This window comes from Caloenas nicobarica, chromosome 2 (assembly GCF_036013445.1).
Source record: "Caloenas nicobarica isolate bCalNic1 chromosome 2, bCalNic1.hap1, whole genome shotgun sequence".
NCBI classification, from domain to species: Eukaryota; Metazoa; Chordata; class Aves; order Columbiformes; family Columbidae; genus Caloenas; species Caloenas nicobarica.
In genome coordinates, this window is record NC_088246.1 from 48,360,293 (window position 1) to 48,383,000 (window position 22,708).

General features: G+C 34.6%; 1 protein-coding gene across 4 annotated transcripts in view; it reads right to left on the bottom strand.

Moving 5' to 3' along the window:
• The window catches only part of ULK4 (unc-51 like kinase 4), a 240,662-nt gene that overhangs the window by 127,022 nt on the left and 90,932 nt on the right, over positions 1–22,708 (bottom strand). For all 4 annotated transcript variants that reach the window (XM_065628834.1, XM_065628835.1, XM_065628833.1 and 1 more), the window contains exons 27-29: positions 18,697–18,748; positions 18,453–18,597; positions 14,616–14,708 (exon numbers count right to left, since the gene is read on the bottom strand). In XM_065628834.1, coding sequence (XP_065484906.1) covers positions 14,616–14,708; positions 18,453–18,597; positions 18,697–18,748 — 290 coding nt within the window. The remainder of the gene's footprint in view (positions 1–14,615; positions 14,709–18,452; positions 18,598–18,696; positions 18,749–22,708) is intronic.

Genomic DNA, 22,708 nt, shown 5'->3' on the forward strand with positions numbered 1-22,708 from the left:
TTATTTCTCTAATCCTTACATTCAACTAAATGTAACAATGATGACCATATAGAATCTATGTGAAGTTGAGATGGGAGCAGGGGCTTAGCACAAGATTTATTACACTGTACAACACTGGCATGTGAACCTACAGACAAGTAAAACACATCCACTAAATTGGTAAAAACACAACAAAACGATATAGTTGTATGCACCTATATTAATATGTTTAATGTAGCTAAGTAACAGCCTTGTTCAACCAAATGTGTTCAATGTTTCTCACATACAGAAATGTGTAAAAGCACAAGTTAAACCCAACAGAAAACATTAATACATTCTGAGACAGAGTTTATATAAGGAAAGAAACTCATTATTTCTAAAGTTAAGAAGCTTGAATTTAAAGACAATTTCTGTTCTTATAAAGTGATGGAAAAGATAGCCATATGCAATTGAAATCCCAACAAGTTTCTTACAGAGGTCAGGAGAACCGGAAAGCCATTCTCCTCAGTGCCATCTAACAACCATTAAAGAGACAGTTATGGCACCTTGGACACAGCCAGGTTGTAACAGAGTCCCAGAACTGCAGATAAGTAGACTTATTATATTTGAGGTTCATTTTCTATGGCCAAATCTACTAGTTAAATTAAAAGCTTAGACCATGCCTGTAAAACAGAATTTTGCTGATGTGGGTACAACAACCCTGGATGTAAAATAGGTCATTTAAACACCACACATTCCCAAAAAGAGCAATTGCTGTAAAAGTAATCATTTGACAAAACGAGTTTTGCCAGCATAAACCTTCTTATGCTTAGGGCATATTGGAATTTCTTACCCCAGCAAAAACTGCTTACTTTGCTACATAAGCAGCATTTAAACTGAGAACACATCGGCAGTAAAATACCATCAAATACCAAGAACAGCTAAGTAATCCTAGGTTAGGCAAAACCTAGAAAAAATCTTTTGTGGTAAAGAGTAAATTATGAACCAATTGGTTTCAAAAACTATAAGCAGTCCCAATTGTTACAGAGTAACAAAGTCAGCTATACTTTCTGCTGAGATAAGCTAAGATGAAACTATAGCAAATATGGCTATTCTGAAAGGTTACCTGCAAACCTTTATGATTCAAAAAAGAAATAGCTGCAGCCTTTAAAGAAAATTATACACATAACATAGCTGAAGCATAAAGTCACATAAAGCAATGTATTAAGACAAAGATTAAATCTGGTTTATCCCAACTTTGCATGTATGTGCACGAGAGTGACATCATCACATTCTTCATTGCTATCTTACAGTTCTACAAAGGAAATGCCTTAAAGCAGGTAAAAGAGGAGTTTAGCTATGGAATTTACTTCATAAAATGGTCCTATGCTAAATTAAGAGTAGTTTGGTTCCTTTTAGACATTTATAAAATTTATATTAAATTAGGTCCTATCCAGTTTGGAAAACATACAGAGTTATAATCATACATATAAACAAATCATAATTATAAGTATCAAGTACTCACATTGTCTTCTCATTTAAATCTACATCAAAATAAATAATGCTAGCTCAAAATAACTGGTCATCTGATTTTATAAGGACTTGCCATCAGTACAATCTGAATTTTTAACACTTTAATGATTTTCAAAATGAGATTATGCTTTTGCCTTCAAAAACTATGCAAGATCTGGTTTTTTGAGACATCCTAAATTGCCTTCCTGCAAAATGCAAACCTGCTGCAGGACACCAAACACAGACCAAAGGCTTTGTTACAGGCGTGATCCCTTAACAACGCCAGGCACCCACTTTGAAGTAAGAGTCTTAACAACAGGACTTGTGGTTTAGAGTTTCAGCTTTCCATCCCAGCACTTGCATCCAAAAGAAAGTACCTTACACCAGGGTGTGAATTTATGCTGCCTTGTATTTGCTAAGCACAGGAATAATTCTGGTACACCCTGATGAAGGCAGTCTTGAGGAGAGAGCATAAGACTAATTCCTTTCTTATTTGGTATCAAGAATATCTGTACTGATTCCCTATACAGAATTCTTTATCTGATGAGAATGAGGTGGGATATTTCAGTTGCATCTGTTCAAACTAGGTATTATATGAAGTTAGAAAAAAAAAAAAAGAAGCCCACCAACAGTGAAATCAATAGAACTTCTGATCTTGTGTCACTAACAAAGCAATTTAATAACGTCGCTATTTTATTCCTTTAATTAAAATTGTCTAACAATTATATATTCTTATTTAGCTTTTTTAACTAAACTACTTTGGTAAATTCTCTGCTCTAATAGAAAATCATAAATTCTCCATGTCCAAATTGCCATTTTCCGCTGTTATAGAAAGGAATTACCTGTCAGTAGGTCCCTAAATAAAGGAAACAGGGCAAAATTCTCCTGTAAAAATACAGAGCACTGAATTTACAGAAACACTGAGATTTGTGCTCTTAAGTTACTTCATTTTCAATAGTCAGCATATTATTGTATTGTCATAAGTTTTTATCAAAAAGTCACAGACTGCCATACTTGGAGTAAACGCTATTTTCACTCCTCATTGTACAGCATAGATACCTTTTTCTAGAAGGACAGCAATGCAGCAAACAAGACATACCTCACAATACAAAACAGGTGTTAACACACAAACAGAATTTGATTTTGACCCCTGACAAATGACTTCAGAATTAACACTTGTTTCACCGCTGCTGTTCATGCCTGTATTTTTATTTTGAATTATACACACAAAAAGAAAGACCCAAATGCACAAGTACGCAAATGTTAGTACTATCAAACTGAAAAGCTGCAGTAAAGGCTAGAGAACAAACACAAAATTGCCAACACATCCGTGACCTCATGCCACTTTGGCAGCACTGAAAGATACAAAGTTGGTGGACACAGCCAATTGGAAACTCCTCAACCTCAACCAGCAAGTAAACTCAGGGATATGAGTTTCTAAGTTGGAACAGCCTCTTAGGGCCATTGGTACCTTCAATAAATTAGAGAAAACTTCACATAAATTTACTCTTTTGGGGTGAATCCTAAATAATGAAAACTCATCACTGAACCAGAAAGTTTTAGTAATCTTACTGCCACACCTTGATACCACTCCCTTCAGTAGCTGTTCAAAGTCAATGACCTTGCCATTGATTGTAAGAAACATTATACCAAGGCACAATTTACAATGGTATCTACCATAAAATACACCAGGGAGAAGATCTATCAACCTTAACTTTAGGGGTTCCAATTATTTTTGAAGTCAATTTTCTTGAAAAGGTTGATTCTTCAATTCCAGTTCCTAAGCTTTCTCAGCAACTGTAGTTTATATTTCAAATGACACAGAGAGCAAGGAGGAAGAGAGAACTTTTGGCCTTTCTGCAGGCAGAAAATTATGTTGGATATAGAAAAATTAAATTTTTACTTTATGCTTTACTTTTTGTAGTAGAGAGAAAAAGGAGAAACAACAATAAAGGTCTGTATGTATTAATAAAAGAGATACATCACTATTATTTGATGATTATATTTTAAATTCTTTCACAAGTGTGTAATTAATATTGAACACAGGAAACCTAACAAGGAGCAGCTGAATGCTATTCATAAACACTAGGGAACAAGATTTGAGAATTAAAATACATTTACAACTCCACTGTAAGAAAAAAATATCTGAAGCATGATATTTCTTCTTTCGAATATCTTAAGTATTTGCTACAACTGTCAAAGTATTTGAAAGCCAAGGAAAATATTTTTTCAATAAGTACAATGTGAAGATTTGTATTAAATATACTGATCTATAGCAGTTTTGGTTTTATCATGTATCAGCAGTTGAATTGTTAATAACCTCCAGTAATTATGTGGCAAAATGAAAGGGGTTTACTTTCAGTTCCAGCATAACCTGAAAAATTCTCTGTGGCACATATTTCTTGGAAAGGTGTCAACGCAATCCCAGTCAATTTGCCAGCAGTCTCAGCAAGCCTACTGAGGGAGAACAGTTTGCATTTTCAATTCCTATTCAGTCCTTAACTTCAAAATTCATATTTTTATAGCAATATTTGTCTTTTGGTATGTCTAAACCACAAGATATTGTGTTTCACCAATTTCCCATTATTTCCTGCAATTTTATCCTTGCCTATTCACAAGTAGTAGAGAATACCTAAGCAACAATCCTAAAATAAAATGTCCCTCTTTTTCTTAATATAAAATCATAATACAAATTTTTTCCCAGTCAGTCAGCAGTAATTGCAAGAGGACATGAAAATTATATATTTTTTTTAATTTATAAGTGAAGTATATGTGTTATATTCCCCAAATATTACAGACATACAAAATGATATAAAACAAGAAAGACTATGATCAAAAGCTTGAGGGGCACTAAGGTTTATAGTCATAAATAAAATTGTTCGAAGGTCTCTGACAAAGTTGCAGCCTCTGCAACTCTGCTCTGCACATTCAGTGGCAACATAAAACCTCTGGCTTACTGGAATTATATCACTTTCCTGCTTTTTAGGGTGTAAAAATATTTGTTTCACTTTTGAAATTACATGCAGGTTGGCTCCTTAAAAAAAAAATAATCTGATTTAAAAATTGTATTTCTTTCCCTTAAGTACTAAGTCCTGAAGGATATTTTGCTTGAAAAATTTATATTAATATTTCCATTATGTGTTATCTTCATGGTCTCTTGACACCTATACATCGATGCTCCCTCCTAGCTTTGAAAAAAGAATTGATTTAGCCTAAAACATTAAAAATACATATTCAAGCCCTTTTCAGTAGTCTCCTATTTTCTTACTTGCTGAGTTTATAACACATCTTCATTCGCTCTGATATCAAGGATTTGAGATTTAAGCCCATAGTGTTCCAATTCACATTGTTGATTGCATTCTAGAGAGGACATTTATTCTCCAAATGGACTATCTGCAAAGTGTTAGGGTCTGTAAGATAAAGTAATATGTCAGGCTATTCCTAGTTGACCAATACCATCAGAATAAAAAAAGCAACCTTCCTCCTGAGATCAGATATATATGTGTATATATATATACACACACAGCCTAGCTTTCTGTATATAATAAATTTAGTTGGTTCCACTGTGGGCCGCAAAAATACTCCAATATTGCCAGTGATAAAACCTACACACCACGGTTTATTTTGTTTTGTTCAGTAACATGCTTCAATATGGATACATGGCTGATATTTTTTTTTATTCCACTTATCTCTAAGAAACCAAAACAAGAAAACTATGCATACATTTACATATTATACTAACTTGCAGAAAGTGACAGAGACAAATTTACAAAGCCATAAATTGACACTAACTGTAGTTTTGATGAATTCAGTTTTCCATGATGATTTTACAGATAATTTTTTTTCCCTCTTACTGTGCATAACAGTCAAATCTGTATTCTGAGCTCTACACAACTATTACTAGGAATTAGAATTTACCAGAGAACAAAAACTCCATTTAGGTACAATTTTCAAAATTTAAGGTGAATCTATACCACAATTTGCAAATATACTCAAAATTATTCTATTCAAACTGTCATAACATATTTTAACATTAGTTTTATTTCACTCTGAAAGAAAGCATTTTCAGAAAACTGGACTGTATAAATGTGTCCAGTCTCAGAGGAAATAACTGAACGATTGTCCTTTCTGCTAAAGGCTGACTTACAGGACTCATTTCCAACTCCCTCATCAGTTTGTTTCAAAGTAAGTACCCCAGTTACAAGGCTCAACTGAACCAAACCATGTCAATCATCCATTCCAAATGTTGGCATTTCACTGATGTAAATCTATGTTTTAGTTTAACAACACTTCATTGAGATATGTTATTTTCTCTAACAGTTCTTGTTATAAGAACGGAGAACAACTTAACAGTGAGATAATAATCAATAAGAGATATGCGGAAAAGAAATGCAAACCTTAGTTTAAAAATACACACCTCAGAATCAGGGTCTTGAAATGACTACATAAATAACCATATTTCTTCATAAACTTTCAATATCAGATGAATTAAAACACAATGATTTCAAGGATGGTGAAGTGATCATTATAATTTCTGAAAAACCTACTCATCTCCTGAAGTATCAGAAATGATACAATTGAAAACCTTTTAATTACAATCACAATATCTTACTCTGAGGTTTTTCAGCTGAAGGATGAAGTCCACTAATCGTCACAAATGGAACTCATGAAGTTTAGTAAATCTTACTTTCTTTAAGGATCCTAAACTATTTTTTTAGCAGAGCTTTTTGATGTTTCTGTTAAAGCCTGAAGACTAGTATTTTCTGAAGTTTTTGCCAGGCTATGATTATGTATTTCAAACTGTTATTGTATCCAACTGAAAAATAAGGGAAACAATTCCATTTTTCCTCAAGTTTTAAAGGCTTGTTTGAAGGCAAGTAAGCTTAATAAAGTTAGCCCTTCCTCCAGTTCTGCTACTTTTTAACATTATATTATAAAAACTTTAAAGTAATTTTTATTTAAGTTAATTTTCAGATTTTAATTTAACATAAAATACATCTTTATGTTTCAAAAAGTTATAATATTGTCTAGAATAAATCAATAGCTGGTTAGACAAGATATTTCAACCATATCCCAGGTACTTTTCCTAAGCCTTATTTTTTCCTCTTTTTTTTTAGGTTTTGCATATTTATAACTTGAAAGTGAAGCCTGAGAATTCAGACTTAAGTAGCTACAATTCCTTAAATGTAAAAATCATTGTTTGCTAAATAATTTTAACTGATTTGATATATGACAAAGCCTCTGACAATTCTGAGAAAAAACCTTTTAGCTATATGCTCATAGTCATACAATTTAGTTTTAGGTATTCCCGCAAGGAGTGGGGATTTGGACTTGATGATGCGTATGGGTCCCTTCTAACCTGAGATATTCTATGATATGAAAAACCCAACAGTAGGTCAAGTAACATTTTCTTGCTTCTGGCCTTATATATCCAAGCATTCTCTTGCATGAGAGTGTTCATACAAAGCTATTTGCACAAGCAAGGATTGCAATTAGTTTCTTTACATCGACCAAGACCTTTGGTTATTATTCTCGTCCCTAAAAAGTTATAAACACAATTTGTTCAGAGAAAGAACGAGAGTGAGAAAGTACTTCATTCACCAACAAAATCAACACTCTACCAGTAACCTTGGAACATTTCCAAGACAGCAAAGCATTCACTTTACACCTCAGACTTCCAATGCTTTTTTAGTCAGATAATGTTAATGAAAGCTTCTGAACCCATATGGCTTTTTGAAAGGTGATCTGTAAGGTGTAAACATAAACACATCTCTCTGCTAAATTACTGACCTATGCCTTCAATGAACTAAATCAGGAAGGTAAAGCAGGCCTTACACCTTCTACCTAACTCATTGCAGACTCGTCTCTTTTTACACTTCCTATAGTGTGACACAGCAAGAAGCAAGAAAGCAGTATAAAGGACAACGTGTGGGTTTGGAGCTTGTTCTAAAATACAGTCCGGGGTATTTTAAATTCTTCTACACACTTCCCCCCCACACCCCTAAAAAAAACCCAAACTCATACTGAATTTAAAATTTAAAAAAGAAATAAACCCTCTGTACTGATAAAGAGGTGGCTGAGCAGGGACAAATGGAAGGGAGTGGGTGAGATAAAAGCAAAAGACGCAGTTCACGCACCACAGATCACTTCTTCAGGCAGTCAGCTAACATTGATCCCAAGTGTTTTCAACTCCTACAAAATTTCATTCTACTACATGACAAAAGAGCTGTCACAATCTCTGAAGAACAGCAGAGGTTTGAAAGAGAGATGCAACAGAATGCTGGCAAGCCTTCCACAAAGCAAGACATTTTCTTCACAGAAATGGTTATAGTCAAGCATCTCTTGGATAATTTAAAAATAATTAAAGAATATCTGAAGGAGAAAAGAGCCATTAAACCAAAACATAAGATATCCATTCAACAATGGGATTAAAATCTGAATTGAAAATGAAGATAACATTTCAGATTCTAATCTGTGTAGAGACTGCAAATCACCAGGATCAGAGAAAAGTTGGATGGGGGATGAAAATCTGGGTATTACACACATTCTCAGCTGAATCAGTGAGTAGAAGCTATTCTGAAGAACAGAACTGGTGGGCACACACAGAGCAAGAACGAAGACATTCGTTTTAAAGGGATGAAATGTCAAATATATGACAGATCTTTGAAGAAGTCAGTAAGCATGTGGCTAAGAGAGAGATGGTTGATACAGTAGTCTTGAGTTTTCAAAACTTATTTTATAAGGACCCCTACTAAAAGCTCTTAAAAAATAGGGGCAGGACTGTTCAGGTTGCAAAAGGTACAGCTAAAGGAGACAATATGCCAGAAATTTATGAAGTACTGTGTGCTTCTTTTTCACTGTAGGAAGCTATAGCTACTAGTTACAGAACACCAGGTCTTCTTATATGGCTTCTGAAAAAACTCACGGGGGGCTGAGAAAGTTCTGCAGAAAGTATTGTCACTCACTTGCCTTCTTCTTACAGTCTTCGCTGGGCACCTACTGTTGAACACAAGACAATAGATTGGATGGTGGTTTAGATTTGCCTCGTGCTGAACAAAGGACTTGTGGCAAACTGAATTCAGTCAAGTCTACAGCTCCAACTGTAGCACCCTAATCAGCTGAACCTTCCTCATTACCTGCTTATTTTTTATTTGCTGTTCGTATTCACAATGGCAAAAATTCACTACTGAGAGTAAAAACAACCAAGAATGAATGGTACTTTCTCTTTCTGCTTAATGCTTTAAAGAGTAAATATATGAACCTTACAATATGACATTTTTCAATAGTTGACCTAAGAGTAACATCAAATAGCAGCCTCACATTTGTAAAACTCAGACATTCAGCAACTGATCAGCAACACTAAAGAAGAAACAAAATTACAGGTATAAGGTTAATAGCTAATTTCGTTACTAAAGGGAAACTTCTATAAAATGTAACACAAAGGAGTTGTGTTTTACATTAGAAATGGTGATTAGTATTAGAGAGAGTACATGACTAGACTATGAGAGCTCACTCAAAATAATGAACTCTAACTATTGCCTTTGATATGAATTATAATGATGTCTGACTTGACAACAGTGTTATTAGCTAACACACAACATTTCAATAGTCTGTTTCTGGGCAAATATTAAACCAAATAATAGGAATAGCAAAAATCATACTAATTCATTGCTGATTTATATTAGCATTATTTCTCTGACAAGAAAATCAGGGGGTTTACAACTCAATTTGCATAGATGTAAAATTAGTGTAATCAGAATCAGGTTCGAAATCTAAATAAATATTCCCCAAAGTTCTAATAAAACTGTATGGTCCTCTGACAATCTCAATCCATCTGCATTGTGATTTTCCCACTAGTGGTGTACACCTCACACATGTAATTCTACTGTTCAGTTCAGCTTGACTAGGCCCCATTGGGTTACCTGTTATCAGAACTACTCCATATTATCATATTCACATTCACAGAATCACAGAATGTTAGGGATTGGAAGGGACCTCGAAAGATCATCTAGTCCAATCCCCCTGCCAGAGCAGGAACACCTAGGTGAGGTTACACAGGAAGGCATCCAGGCGGGTTTTGAATGTCTCCAGAGAAGGAGACATTCATTACAGAAAACAAGAAAACACATAAAAACAGAGAAGTAATTTAGAAGCAAGTAGGTCGACCTTTTTAAAGTGAGCACGTCAACCTTAAACTTGAAAATCAAAATGATTAATGAGCAGAACAAAGTGTTTTTAAAGCAATTAATATAAGCCCATATTAATCAATTCACCAGGAAAGGAAAGCACTGAAGTGCTCGCCTCTGGTATAATGGCACAGAAACTACAGCAGGTTCAAAGACAATCTAGGCACAATGCTGACAAGTGTTTGTGAACTGAATCACAGTTCTATCAACACAAACAAATTAAAGGCACCACACTGAACTTCAAAGAGTTTAGGGGGTTTTTCCACTGCTTTTTTGTGTGTTTGTTTTGTTGTTGGGATTTTTTTTAGATAAACCATTTCAGAAAATACTAAAAAGTAAACAAATACTAATGGAGAACATCATGATTTATAAGAGGAGGATCAATCTATTACTAACACCGACTCCAAAATGTGCCTTTAATAGTCTATAATAGATAACGCACAGGTACAAACAGTAGCGTAAATTAAGTTCGAAAATTAAGCCATTCTTGAATGATTCCAAAGACATTGTGATAAAGAGCTACTTCAATTAGTCAAGATGATCTGCTGCGGTGTACAAGGTCAATCCATCTATCATCTTCACAGGTACTACATCTGTGGCTTTCAGAAGCTGCACATTTTTTGTTGCTCTTAGAACCTTCATATATTCTTTTCTGCTGCCTCTTCTCCTTTTCTAGGGCAGTACCTAATGTCTGTCTGGGAAATTTACAGTAAGGACAGGAGGTGAGGAAGGTTCCTTAATTTCCTCCCCTGTGCTTCAAACCACATACATTTAGGAAGGGTCACACTGTCAATTTTTAGATTATTTTATTTTCTCCCTCAGGTAATGACCTAAATAACAGACTACTGGAATGTGTCCCACTCTCATGATTATTATCTGTTGCAATATCTGACACTCCCCTCACCGTCATTGTATTTCCTTTGCTGTCTCACTTCCTTGCAACCAAAAATGTCTATTTTAGCAACCCATAAAAAATTAAGACTCTGTAGTTTCAAGTATTCAGCTTTCAGGCGTATTAGTGTTATCAAATGCTGTAAGTTTCTGACAAAACATAAGTCAAGCAGCTGCATAAAAGAGAACACACTAAATATATAGCTACATTTCATAACCTCATCTATAAGACCAAAAGCCAAGTTAAGAATCATGACCTTAAAATAGTCAACCTTAAGAGCAGATAATCGATACACTATATTAACAAAAACTAAGAAACTCACATCAACTCCTCCTTATTACTAGAAAAATCTAGCAATCTGATCATTACAGACTACAACAAAACCACATACAAGACTCCTAGCAGGAACCAAAAAAACCCCAATCCTTAACAAATAGATGGTGTGACTTTCTATCTGTACATATAACCTATAAATTAAGTTGATAAACAAATGAAAAGGTATCTCATGACAGTGCTCTTTTTGAATAAAGACTTTGCATAGTTAAATCGGATCTCACCCTGCTGCAGAAATTTGCTCCCACTGTGAGAAGTTCACTTCCTCCAACAACTCCTTATATAAGTATGGACCACCAAAAATAATTAACAAAGGGAAAAAAAAACTCCAATGCAAATTTCCAGCAGTCCAGAGATTAATCATTAACTGAAGCTACACGTTTCCTTAATATCAGTGATTTCTTTTAAAAAAAATAATTGGTCTCAAAATAGCTAAAGATGAACTCTACTATTAATTCTCACACTGGTTTTAACATCCACGATTTTTCTTATCATAAAACATCAAATTATTGAAGAAAAAAGGCAATAGGTATTTAGGAGAGCCATAACACCTTACTATTAACACTCTTAAAGCCAGACTATTGGCTTTGAGCCAAGTATAAAATTGGCAACTGATGAATAAATTCTGTTCAAAGCTTTTCCTTCCAATATCTGCTATTTTCTTAGTAAATGAACTCTTAAGTGAGGTTGTATCAGACAGCACTTGTTGCATGATGTAAAAACGGGTACGTAAGAGAAACACCTTACTCATTTATACTCTAATCCATTCAGGTGAAAACAAACAAGAAAATGATCATCCTTCTCAAATCTAGATTTTCTTCCCTTCTTCCTGTGGATGCTCATATGATCAGATGTCTAAATGCTTTATGTGCTCATAAAAACACACTAAAGGGTTTTTGCTGTGTTTTGTTTGGTTGGTTTTTTTGTTGCTTTGGGTTTTTTGTTTGTTTCTGGTTGGGTGTTTTTTCTTTGTTGTTTTGGTGTGGTTTTTTGTTGTTTTTTTGGTTTTTTTACAGCTACCATCGTACACATGCTGGAACTTATGTTTGAGGGAGATCTAGCTCTGCAGCACATTAATGGGATATCGCTAGATTTCTCCACTGTTAAATTGAAAAGTAATAGAGCCGAAAAGCTCCCATAATACAGAATGTTAAAAGTGACCCCAACAGTGGAGCAATGGCAAATAATACAAGGTATTTTTTTGTATTCTTACAAAATATTAATTGTTAAAGGCATCCACAATATGTATCGTCCATTGGCAGTATTTTATCATAAGTTTCTAAGACATTAAAATATTATTATATTTTAATATCTGTGCCTCTGCTGTATAGAACAAACTACCTGCAATAGAAAAAAAGTGTAACAAATGGTAAAAAGAAGATCAAATGTTTTTCCTCTGATATCACAAATTAGCTGATTTACAATATCAGCTATGAAAAAAATGAAACAAAAGACTGGAGTGCATCTGTCTCCTTTCAAGTGCTAAAATCAGAATTGCTCAAATGCGGATGCCTCTATTGGGAAGCACACAAGAGAAGACTGAGGGGATGGGAAGAAGAAGAAAGATAAGCGTGAGATACAAGAAAAAAGTTGGATTAAAGAAGAGAGAGAACACATTAGGTGAACATGTCTGAAAACAAGCTATCATAGGGAAAAACTAAATAAAACACAGTAGCCCTCACCCTCCTCCTGATTCACTCTTATTTCAAAGTACAGTTAATAATAATAGCTATTTTTGAAAGATGTCGAAACAATAAGGTAAATACTAATTTAACATTTTGTCATTTTACAATCTTCTTGCTACCACCATTTTTATTCATTTAAAGTCACAGGACAAAACATCCATCTTTGAAAGCCAGGCATTACGGACAAACTATAAGCTTGGAGAAGCCACAGAGACTCAATAGAAAGTGACTTACATCAGTACTAAAATACAGTAGAGTTTTTCCTCAAACAATAAATTTAATCCTAAAGGATTTGTGTCCAGTGTTATTTACTTCCCAGCACAATAATCACAAATAACGAAAGGGGCAAAAGAGGGCATACGTCTTGAGTAATTCTGAGCTCCACGCATACCAATTAATTAGCCATCGAACCAAAACAGAATCAACCATGATCTAATGTTCAGTATAGCATGTATCTGGTTCCCACTTTGTTCACTAGCAGTTTGTTGTGCAAATATAACATATAATTCATCTCTCTCGCACTTTCGATACATCAGCTACTTCCAGCTAAAGTTATTGGGAAGTCAAAGAATCAGGAATAATACAGACCAAGAGAACTGAATAAACTCTGCTCCTTCAAAAATCTAGCCAAACATTATTTACTGAAAGTAAAAGATGAGGATTAGTAAGACATGTGAGAAACAGAACAATGTGTTAGTATCTGGAATCTAGTAGCTCATCCTTAAATAATGGTACCAAACACATTGGTATTTAAAATTATTAATAGTTCATTGGATATCCACAGCTGCCTTTTAACAACATTAAGAAAAGAACTGCTATCTGCTGTAGAAGACCAAGAGAATGAATGGGCATCCACAATCTACCTACATTGAGCATAAGTGCAACTACACGCAATTCTTCAAAGACAATTCATTAGGCAGAGGAAAAGTGCTGCTATAACATTCAGCATTCTAGTTATACCAATATTTTCTATAACTCTTAAAGTACTAGAATATCTGTAGGCTAATTCTAAAAAATAGAAAGCTGTACTACTTGTTTGTGTAATACATAAAATCCTGCACTAGCATAAACAGCTTCTATACAATAAAAATACAATTCAGTACACTTGCCATATTCGAACCATTTAAAAATCCCAAGCCACTCTATTTCTAGTTCATTGCTAGTCTACATAGCATATTAAAGTACTGCTCACAGTAGCATCATAAAATATGAAAAAAGGATGTTTTCATCTTTTGTAATAAAAACAGTAGGAAAACAAGTTACATTTCCTTCCCTTTCTTTTTTTCTTGTGCTCATTTCAATCAATCAAAGCACAGTATTATGGTACACAGCAACTCCTTAGCCATAACACTATCAGACACCATGAACAGACAATGGTCAGTGCAAGAACAACCCAATTTTCTGGGCAGATCCAGGAAGAGGAATAGCTGTGTGTGTGCACAGGTATGTGACAGAGATGCTTCCTTATTATTATCAACAAATGCAGTTTAAGTTCTATACCTTTTTTTTTTTGTTTTAAGGTCCATCACAGCCTAAACTTTGGAACAAGAAGAGATATTGATATACTATTAAACATAGTGAGTGTACCTATACCAAAGATTAAAACCCGTATTTAAGAACTTAAAAGGGTAGCTATTCATGCAGGAAAACTGAACAGCTTTAAAGTGAAATTACTGGTCTAAGCCTTTTACAAACACATCACCTTTGTCCTAGTACAAATATGCTTAGCTGGACAATGGTTTTGATAATGTTTTACTATTAATTTCTTAAAGTTTTTAAAGATCATTTTAATGTTAAATTCTTCATGATTCTGTCTTTAGTGTTTCACTGGCTAAATCCATATTAAAATAACCAGGATCACATAAAATTGACACAAAAGATGTAAGATTGTGTTCTATAACAAATACTATCCAAGGATTTTCTAAATATCTTAAATGCCAGTCAAAGTAGTATGATAGTGAAATTTAAGTTACTATTGATTCCTAAGGGAAAAAAAATTAACTGAAACAGAAAAAATCCAGAACAACAGAGAACGAGCAGTTGTATCACCTCACAGAAGCAGGGCTGTGTTCAGTCAGGGCCACCAACAGTTTCAGAGCATACAGTGGTACAGGGTCTGGAGCCATCAGAATGTGCTCATACCTGAAAGGGAAGGGGAAAAATGAGGAGCAAAAGGGAAAGAAGTCAAGAGATGTGTGTTAAGAAATTGATATTAAAAAGACATTATTTCCCGTTTCCAAAATTTATAATAACCACAATGGAAATGTAATGCTGTTTAGAACTATACAAAGCAATAAACAAGACTTACTTAGAAACACTATTTTAAAAGCAGCAGATTAAAAGAAGCATTAATAAAAGAACACAATTTTTTAGAGAGAGACACACAATTATAAAATATGTATAAACATATATGTTTATAAAACAGGTACACATTTTATAAATATAAATTATATTAATATATATTTATAAAACATGCATTTTGACTATATGAATATGATTTACTTATCTACATTATATATTTTATCTATAAAAATCTCATCTTCAAGACACAAGTAGAAACTGAACCTCAAAATACTAGGCAGAAGATTTACTGGGTGCTCAGGAAGAACATCAACCAACTCATATATGACTAAACGCTATATTTTGTTTACATAATGATTTTTCTCAAAACGAAATAGTTTACTTACAGAACACTCACATTGTGCTTTATGTTTTATTTCAAATTTAAAGAAAATATTGCTTTAATGACAGCATACTTCCATTCTCCAAGTAATACGGAACATAAAAATACAAAAATACTTCAAAGCAATGTTTATTGAGAGCTATAGCGCTGAAGATAAAACTACATGAAAAACACCTATGAAAAAATTCAAAATATCACCCTATGGAAATCTTGGTAAGGGAAAACAGGCCACTGAAAAACAAAATGGACCTTGCTTTTGCTGCTAACATTCCAGTAGCTCACCCACCAAATAGGTTTATTTTTATTTTATTTAAATCAAAATGTATCTGGAGGGCAACAGAGATACAATGATAGAAGAAAGAAAGATGTAAGCACAAAAAACCCCAGACTTGGCCATGTCAAAACACCATCTTTTATTTACAAATAGTGCTGTTCTAAACATGTGGAAGTAATAGAACTGGAAGCATAAATCTCTTCATTTATAAAAGACAGACCATGGAGAATTAATCAAGTACAAATGAAGGGACGATTTGTAGGAAAATGTGGTAGGTTATCATGTTTTGTCAACAAAATGCTTCCACTACATTCTTTTAACTTTGTGTTCTGAAGGAGGGAATGGAATCAAGCAAATCACCAAGAATTTTACTTCACATCTTGAGATCTCTAGAGCTGCCTGAACTGAGGAATCTGGATCACTTCCCACCATCCGGGTGTTGGCACATACCCTAGTGAGCGCCAGTTCTTCACTGGAAGGAAGACGCCTCTCTCCTCAGGGACCACACCTCAGCACCCCAATTTACAAAGGAGGGAAATCTAGGAGGAGATGGGGTGCTTTGCAGCAAAGCCTCTGATCTGGACAACTCTAAGACAAGGAGGGTGATGCACATCAGCTGTCCATTCTTGATCCTTCCCAGGGGCTAATATTCCCACAAAAGCACACAGCCTATGGGCAATGTGTCATAGCTACTACGTACTAGCTTGAATGTGCTGCCGTAGAGTTGCAAACTGCACTAGAGAATCTAAGTAATTAACCAATTGGCTTCATGTCTTCAGTGATTGAAGTATCTCCTTTGCAAATAACAGATTTCAGTTCTTTAAAGAAAACTATTTCTCATTGGTGATTAAAAAGTCCCTTTCTTCACAAAAGAAGAAAATACTATAATGTATTAGTAGACACTAATCCTGGAAGCCCTTCATGCAAGCATTACATATTCCTACCAAACATAATGAACTATTTGCATTTGCTACAAAGAACATCACATGTTAAACCCAGATGTCCCTCTCTTCCATACTCAACAGCTCTCAGCTCTTAAAAAGTAGAATCAAAAGGGGTTGAAATATCCACTTCCTCACACAGACCGCCCATGTGTGCCTGCTCTCCTCTTCTGACTGTCCACCAGCTGAGTCACACCCTGTCCCATCCTTTATCCAACAACAGAAAGACTGAACAACACCAGCAAACACCTCTTCAGCCTCCAAATACAAGCTACTTGTCTCTTCACTTTCTATCTCAGATTTTCAAGAGCTCTTCTTGGGACAGAGCTTTATGTTATCTTTATGACTAGGTTACACTGAATCTTAGACCTCCTTTCTCTTTAGATTTATGCCAGACCCCTTTGCATTCAGATAAAGCTGCTTTTGAGAACTGTAGAGAGCCTATGAGGATTCATTCCTACTTCCATCAATATGTTCTTATCCATACTTTGAACATTGCTGAACAAAACTTACCTTTCATGTCTTTTTTTGACATCCAAATCAGCTGTGTTAGCCTTTTCTTAGTCTCTTTTAAAATCTTCTCTAGATTGCACTTTTAGGCTTTCAAGTAAAAACTGAGTTTGATTTTACTGTAGAAAATCCTCCACCCCTCCTCTGCTTTTTGTTTCCTCTCTGCCTTCTTGCAGTGATTGCATGCTTACCACAGGTGAACATATTTACTTGTGAGGGACTCAAACCACAGGTTCAAGTAATGTATTAAATATGCAGAAACTAGTTAACTCTTTCTGAATCACTAGAAGATTCAGAAACTGCTTTACTGAAGAAAATTATCTGACAGCTTTTAATAATGCATATGCTCTATTTTTAAAATAATATTTCCAGTTTCCATTTTAATTCATATTAATAAATTCTATATTTCCCAGGAAAAAAAAATAAAGTGAATAAAGGTGTGAAAAAAGCTTCACTATAGAGCTCTAAGATTTCTTTCCCATTCTCACAGAGAAAAGATCTTGCATGGACAGAACTTTGGTCCGCAAACTGTAAGAACATCAGTCAATTAGCAAGAGACAGTCTCATTTTTGGGGAAGGCACTGTGTTTCTGATCATAATCCAGCATCCATTCCTCCACCTTCTGCCATTTACGTAATGTAGGGGTGGGGAACAATTTTCTCAGGGCAGCTAAATATTTACAATTATTCATTTCTGAGAACCACACATTAAAATATACTGTAACATTATTAGAATAATGTAAAAGATAAATAATGACTCATCACTACTCATCTTGTGTTCATGCTTTCCTTCCACCCACAGATGTTATCAGCTCACAGTATGCATGTGCATAACAAGGAGAGCTGCCTTTAAGCTTACCTGCAAGTAATTTCAAACTAACAGGCCTCATTTGACCATAAACCATGTAAATGAAGTTTGAGGCCACATCCGATACACAGGCTGTAGTTTCATTTAGTCTGCTGTAGGGTTTTTCTGCTGCCTGGGGCAGCAGGAAAGGACAGCAATTTAGAGGCGATGACCCCTGAGTGGATCATGGGGGACTAATTTATCCTGTATTACTCCTTTTTTAATAGTTATATGCCATTCCATGTGATTTCAGATCATCTTACATGAGGGCGCAATACCCAAAATAGACAAAAAGATGTTGCTGCTAGAATGTTCTAACTTTATTAGTAGAACAAAGATGAGCATTTAAATCACAGCCCAAAAGCCTGGAGAAACTTGTTTTTCTCCAAGAGCAGCCAGAGGCACAGCATAAGAAATAACTGTGGCACAAAAGTTGCATTTGTCTTGTATATGACAAAGTACTAAATCAACCTGGAAGAGAGACGTTGGGCAAAGAATTCTGGCAGCAGCTAATTGCTATTCCTCTTTTTATTTTGCCATTTTAACAGAAAACAGGTAGTTAAAACAAATACTCTGTCAAAATGGATTGAGTATCAAGTTATTCCCCATTACAGGAGTAATGTTGTACTTACTGAGGCAGCAATGAATCTCTAATGAGAGACAGAAGCTTGCTGTTTGAGTGGCGGCTCTCCTCTTTCTCCTCAGCCATGACCTCGTGGCTTAAAAGCAGTGATGTGGTTTCTGAGAGCAACCGCAAGCTGAAGAGTCTCCATTCCACTTGAAAACAAAGGTGCCAAGAATGTGACCACACCGAAGTCTAATTAAAACAAAATGTGGAATTCACGGAAACCGTAGTTGATGTGGCCATATACTTACCATTCTGACTGCGGACCAAAGAAACTAGTGGTGGGAGGATACAGTCTTCAACCTAAACCCGAGAATTAGAAAGATCTGGCTTAGATTATTCATAGGGGAAAAATAGAACAGAGATACATTATCATCTCTTTTTATTCCACTGCTAGAGACCTTAACCAAAGAGATGAATAATCATGGAAATTAATCCATAATCACACTCATAAAGCCGCCAAATTCACTTTTCTCTAGTAAGCTGTCACAGAGTTACAGATAGTAATGTACTTTTACATAGAAAACAACAGTAATTTTGGTATAATTCATTGAGAATGAATTTTAATTTAAAATGCAGAATTCAGGGCAGATGTAAGATATTAAGAAAGAAGCATATTAGAATATCTATTAATCCTGATGCTTTAATCCATAAACCAATCTTCAAATAGAGCTCAGATTAAACATCCTTCTAAAATAAACCTGCATAGAACTAAAATATATCAGGAAAGATGTACTACTTCTAATATCAAGAGAGTCTTGAAAAAATTTAAACTTATTCCATTCTGGTAATGCAGTGTCTTCAATTAAAATTTAAATTTACAGTTTTAAGATTGGAAATATGAAAAAAAAATAATCTAGTCAACTCTTTATTGTCCATGAGTGCATTATTACAGATTAATCCTCTGTCACAGGACTAGTCAGCTTAGTTCTATCTGAAATCAACTTATGGGAAACTAGGCCATAACTCAGTTTTATATATCTAATTTTACAAAAATAGTGTATTATTAGAATTCTCTATAGGAGAATGAATTGCTAAGTCTTAAGTCATTGGTAAAATATGATTTATTCACACAGGACATGCTTTGGTTTTTACAGAAAAGATTGATGGACAGCCCTGCAACTTTTAAGTATGCATCAGGGATACAGAGCTTGTCCTTAGATTTATTTATACAAATAAAATTACTGTGTAGGTTCTCACTATACCATGGACAAGATTTGTTGTAACAAGGCTGCCTTATAATTCCTTCTAATTCTTTAATTCCTTTTAATTCCTTAAAATTTCTTTTAGTGATTAATACTAGATTTCTCTAGATTTATGCAGCTACTATGAAGAAATATCAGTAGAAGCTGGAAGTATATACGAAAAGGGGTCACTAAATGAAGTTAGTCTCTAGTCACCAATAACTACAATTAACAACTATTTCATTGCTAGTTGGTGGTCTCTGATAAATGAATCTCTGACATTAAGGGATTCATTTTGTCTACCTTTTTTCCACTTCTAAATAAAACTACCAAAAGATGCCTTTGTTACGTACTTTCAATAAAAGAGGTAAAGGACTCTGCTTGAGCTATGGAAGTTGAACTACTCTTACACGTATAAATAGTCTTTACATCTATATAGATCATGCTATATATCAGAGAGGTAGTGACTTTTGTAACACTTCATAATCTTGAAATATTTCATGGTATTTTCAGTTAATATGCAATAATATAAACAAAAATACTACATTGCACTCCAAAAACTCCATTAGTGCAGGTTTCTAAACTGTTCTACAAATGGTAATTTATCAGTTATACCTGTGAGGTAGAATAAAAAAGTGTATGTACTTAAGGTCTTTTACTCCAAAAAGAACCCCAAACCAATTCAACCTACTGCAACGCTTCTCAAAGGAAGAGGCACATTTAAGTGGTAAATTAAAGGTGAGAGAAGAGGCAAAAAAGCATCTCTCTACTGTCTGAAGCAATGTAGGGACTCAGAATGTTATGAAGCACTCAGCAGCAGCATTGACTCAGACCGATACCAATTAAGATGGCAGTATGCAGCAGTATGATGCAACTTCAATTTCTAAAACTCCAAATCTTTTTTCACTTTCATCTAGTATTAACAGTAGTCTTTCCACTTTAGCGAATGTAGTGAAGCCAGTCATAAGTCTTTCTAAGATAAATATATTTTAAACTGTCATTGTAAAGAAGATTCTTTAGGTCTTAAATAATCGCAACTGCTTTTTCTGACCTTTTTCTAACACAAACCTCAGATTTGGCAAACTGTTTAGAATTGAATTCTCCATAGCAGGTGTTTGACTCATGTCAGTTTGGTGTGGTGGGGAGACCAACTAAATGAAGCACTAATCCTATGGAAAATTGTTTTGTGATGCAAGAGCGTATCAGAATGCACATGCTAAAGGGAGAAGCAAGTATTAAACTGTACATGAACATTAAATCAGATACTTCCTAACTCTGCAACCCTCATCTTCTCTCCATGCCATTTGGGTCACTGTTTCTTAAAAATGTGTACATGAATTTGTAAACAAGATATGAACTAAGCAAGTAATTAGTGAGGAGAAATACACTGATGTGTAATTGTACATAAAGTATTTTTAATAAATTCACCAGGGAACTCCACAAGTTTCTGTAAGTTATGTGTATAGAAGCATGTTATTAGTATTTTGGCATTTTCTAGAGGGCTTGAAAGAAATAGAAGAATACTCAAACAAGGATTCATTTTTTCTACTTTTAAATGACTGCTGACATCTACATGGAATCAAATCTCCGTATATGCATGAAGGTAGTCAGATACTTTTCTTGTTTCATTCTTTATCACTAAGACTGGTTACATAAAAAAGGTGGAAAATATTCTTCTTTAAGCCTAAACAGACTATATTATGATCATAACTTTATCTGAGTTTCTACCACCTTCTAAATAGCCCAATATCCATTTCTTGATAAATCCCTATCTGCACAAAGCCACCATTGCATAATTCTGTAATGATGGCATTCAAAGGCTATGCTGCCACAACTGTGCTGTTATCAGTACGCAAAACAGCAATGAAATACTAGAAACTTCCATATACAGTACATTCACATCTCCCAGCTATAATACATATGTATAGAACCAAAGAAAAATGTAGCTCAGACCTGGTAATCCCATTTCTGATAACTGGAAAGGAGCAGAAAAGGAGTAGGAGAAATAGACCAAGCATAAAGCACAACTCTAGTTTCTAGTAAGGTAATCTTGAGTTAAGAAACTTCCTGAGCTGGCGTTGTATCTGCATTTTTGTATTTAATGATGCTTACTAGCCTCTTCTCCCACATAGTAGTCCAACCCTATCCTAAATGTATTTATACTTTTAGCATGTGCAATATCTACAGCACTGAATTCCACACTTCAGTTATGCCTTATGTAAAGGCACTTCCTTGTTTATTTTAAAGCAGCTAGCTTGATACTCGTTTACTCTTATTTTATTAAAACCGTGAATAATTATTTCCAATTCATCTTTCCCATGCCATTCATAATTTTATATTCTCAATTATTTTGTTTCCAAGCTGAAGTTCTTATCTACTTAGTCCCTCCTGCATCATTGAGCTGTACTTTTTCTTCTTAAGCTTCATTCCGTTGGAGTGTGAATGACCACAACTGCATTCAGTATTCAAGGCCTGAGGGCAGTGTGGACTCACCATGGCATAGTGATGTTTTCTGCTTTTTTGTCTGATCTTTTACCAGTCATTTCTAATAATATAGTTGTCTTTCTGATTCCTGCTGAGCATAAAGCTATCGTTTTCATAGAAAAACTATGCTAAAAGATCTCCAGAACAGTTACAAGTAGTTTAGAGCATGACACTGCATATGCATAGTTGGAATGATGTTCCTCATGTGTGTCGCTTGACATTTATTAATATTGAACTGCATGTCATTTTCCTGTCCTTTAACTCAATATCTTGAAATCTGCTGCAACTCTTCTGCCAGTTTTAATTTTCGCTAGTGTGAATAATTTAGTGTCATCATTCAGTTCTGTCACCTCATTCATTCTCTTTTCTGGATTAGTTATAACTAGTACACATTGCAAGACAGATCTGTGTAAGGCACCATTCTTAATATACCTAAATTTTTAAAATCTGATCTCTCTCTTCTACTTAGTAAATTTTAACTAGTTAGAAGAAGTTAATCTGTCAGAGGGTAAGAGGAAGGGGCAACTGATGGATTTGAAGAGTCTTCAGTGCATGACTTTGTCAAAAACTTTTTGGAAATCCAAGCACAGTATGC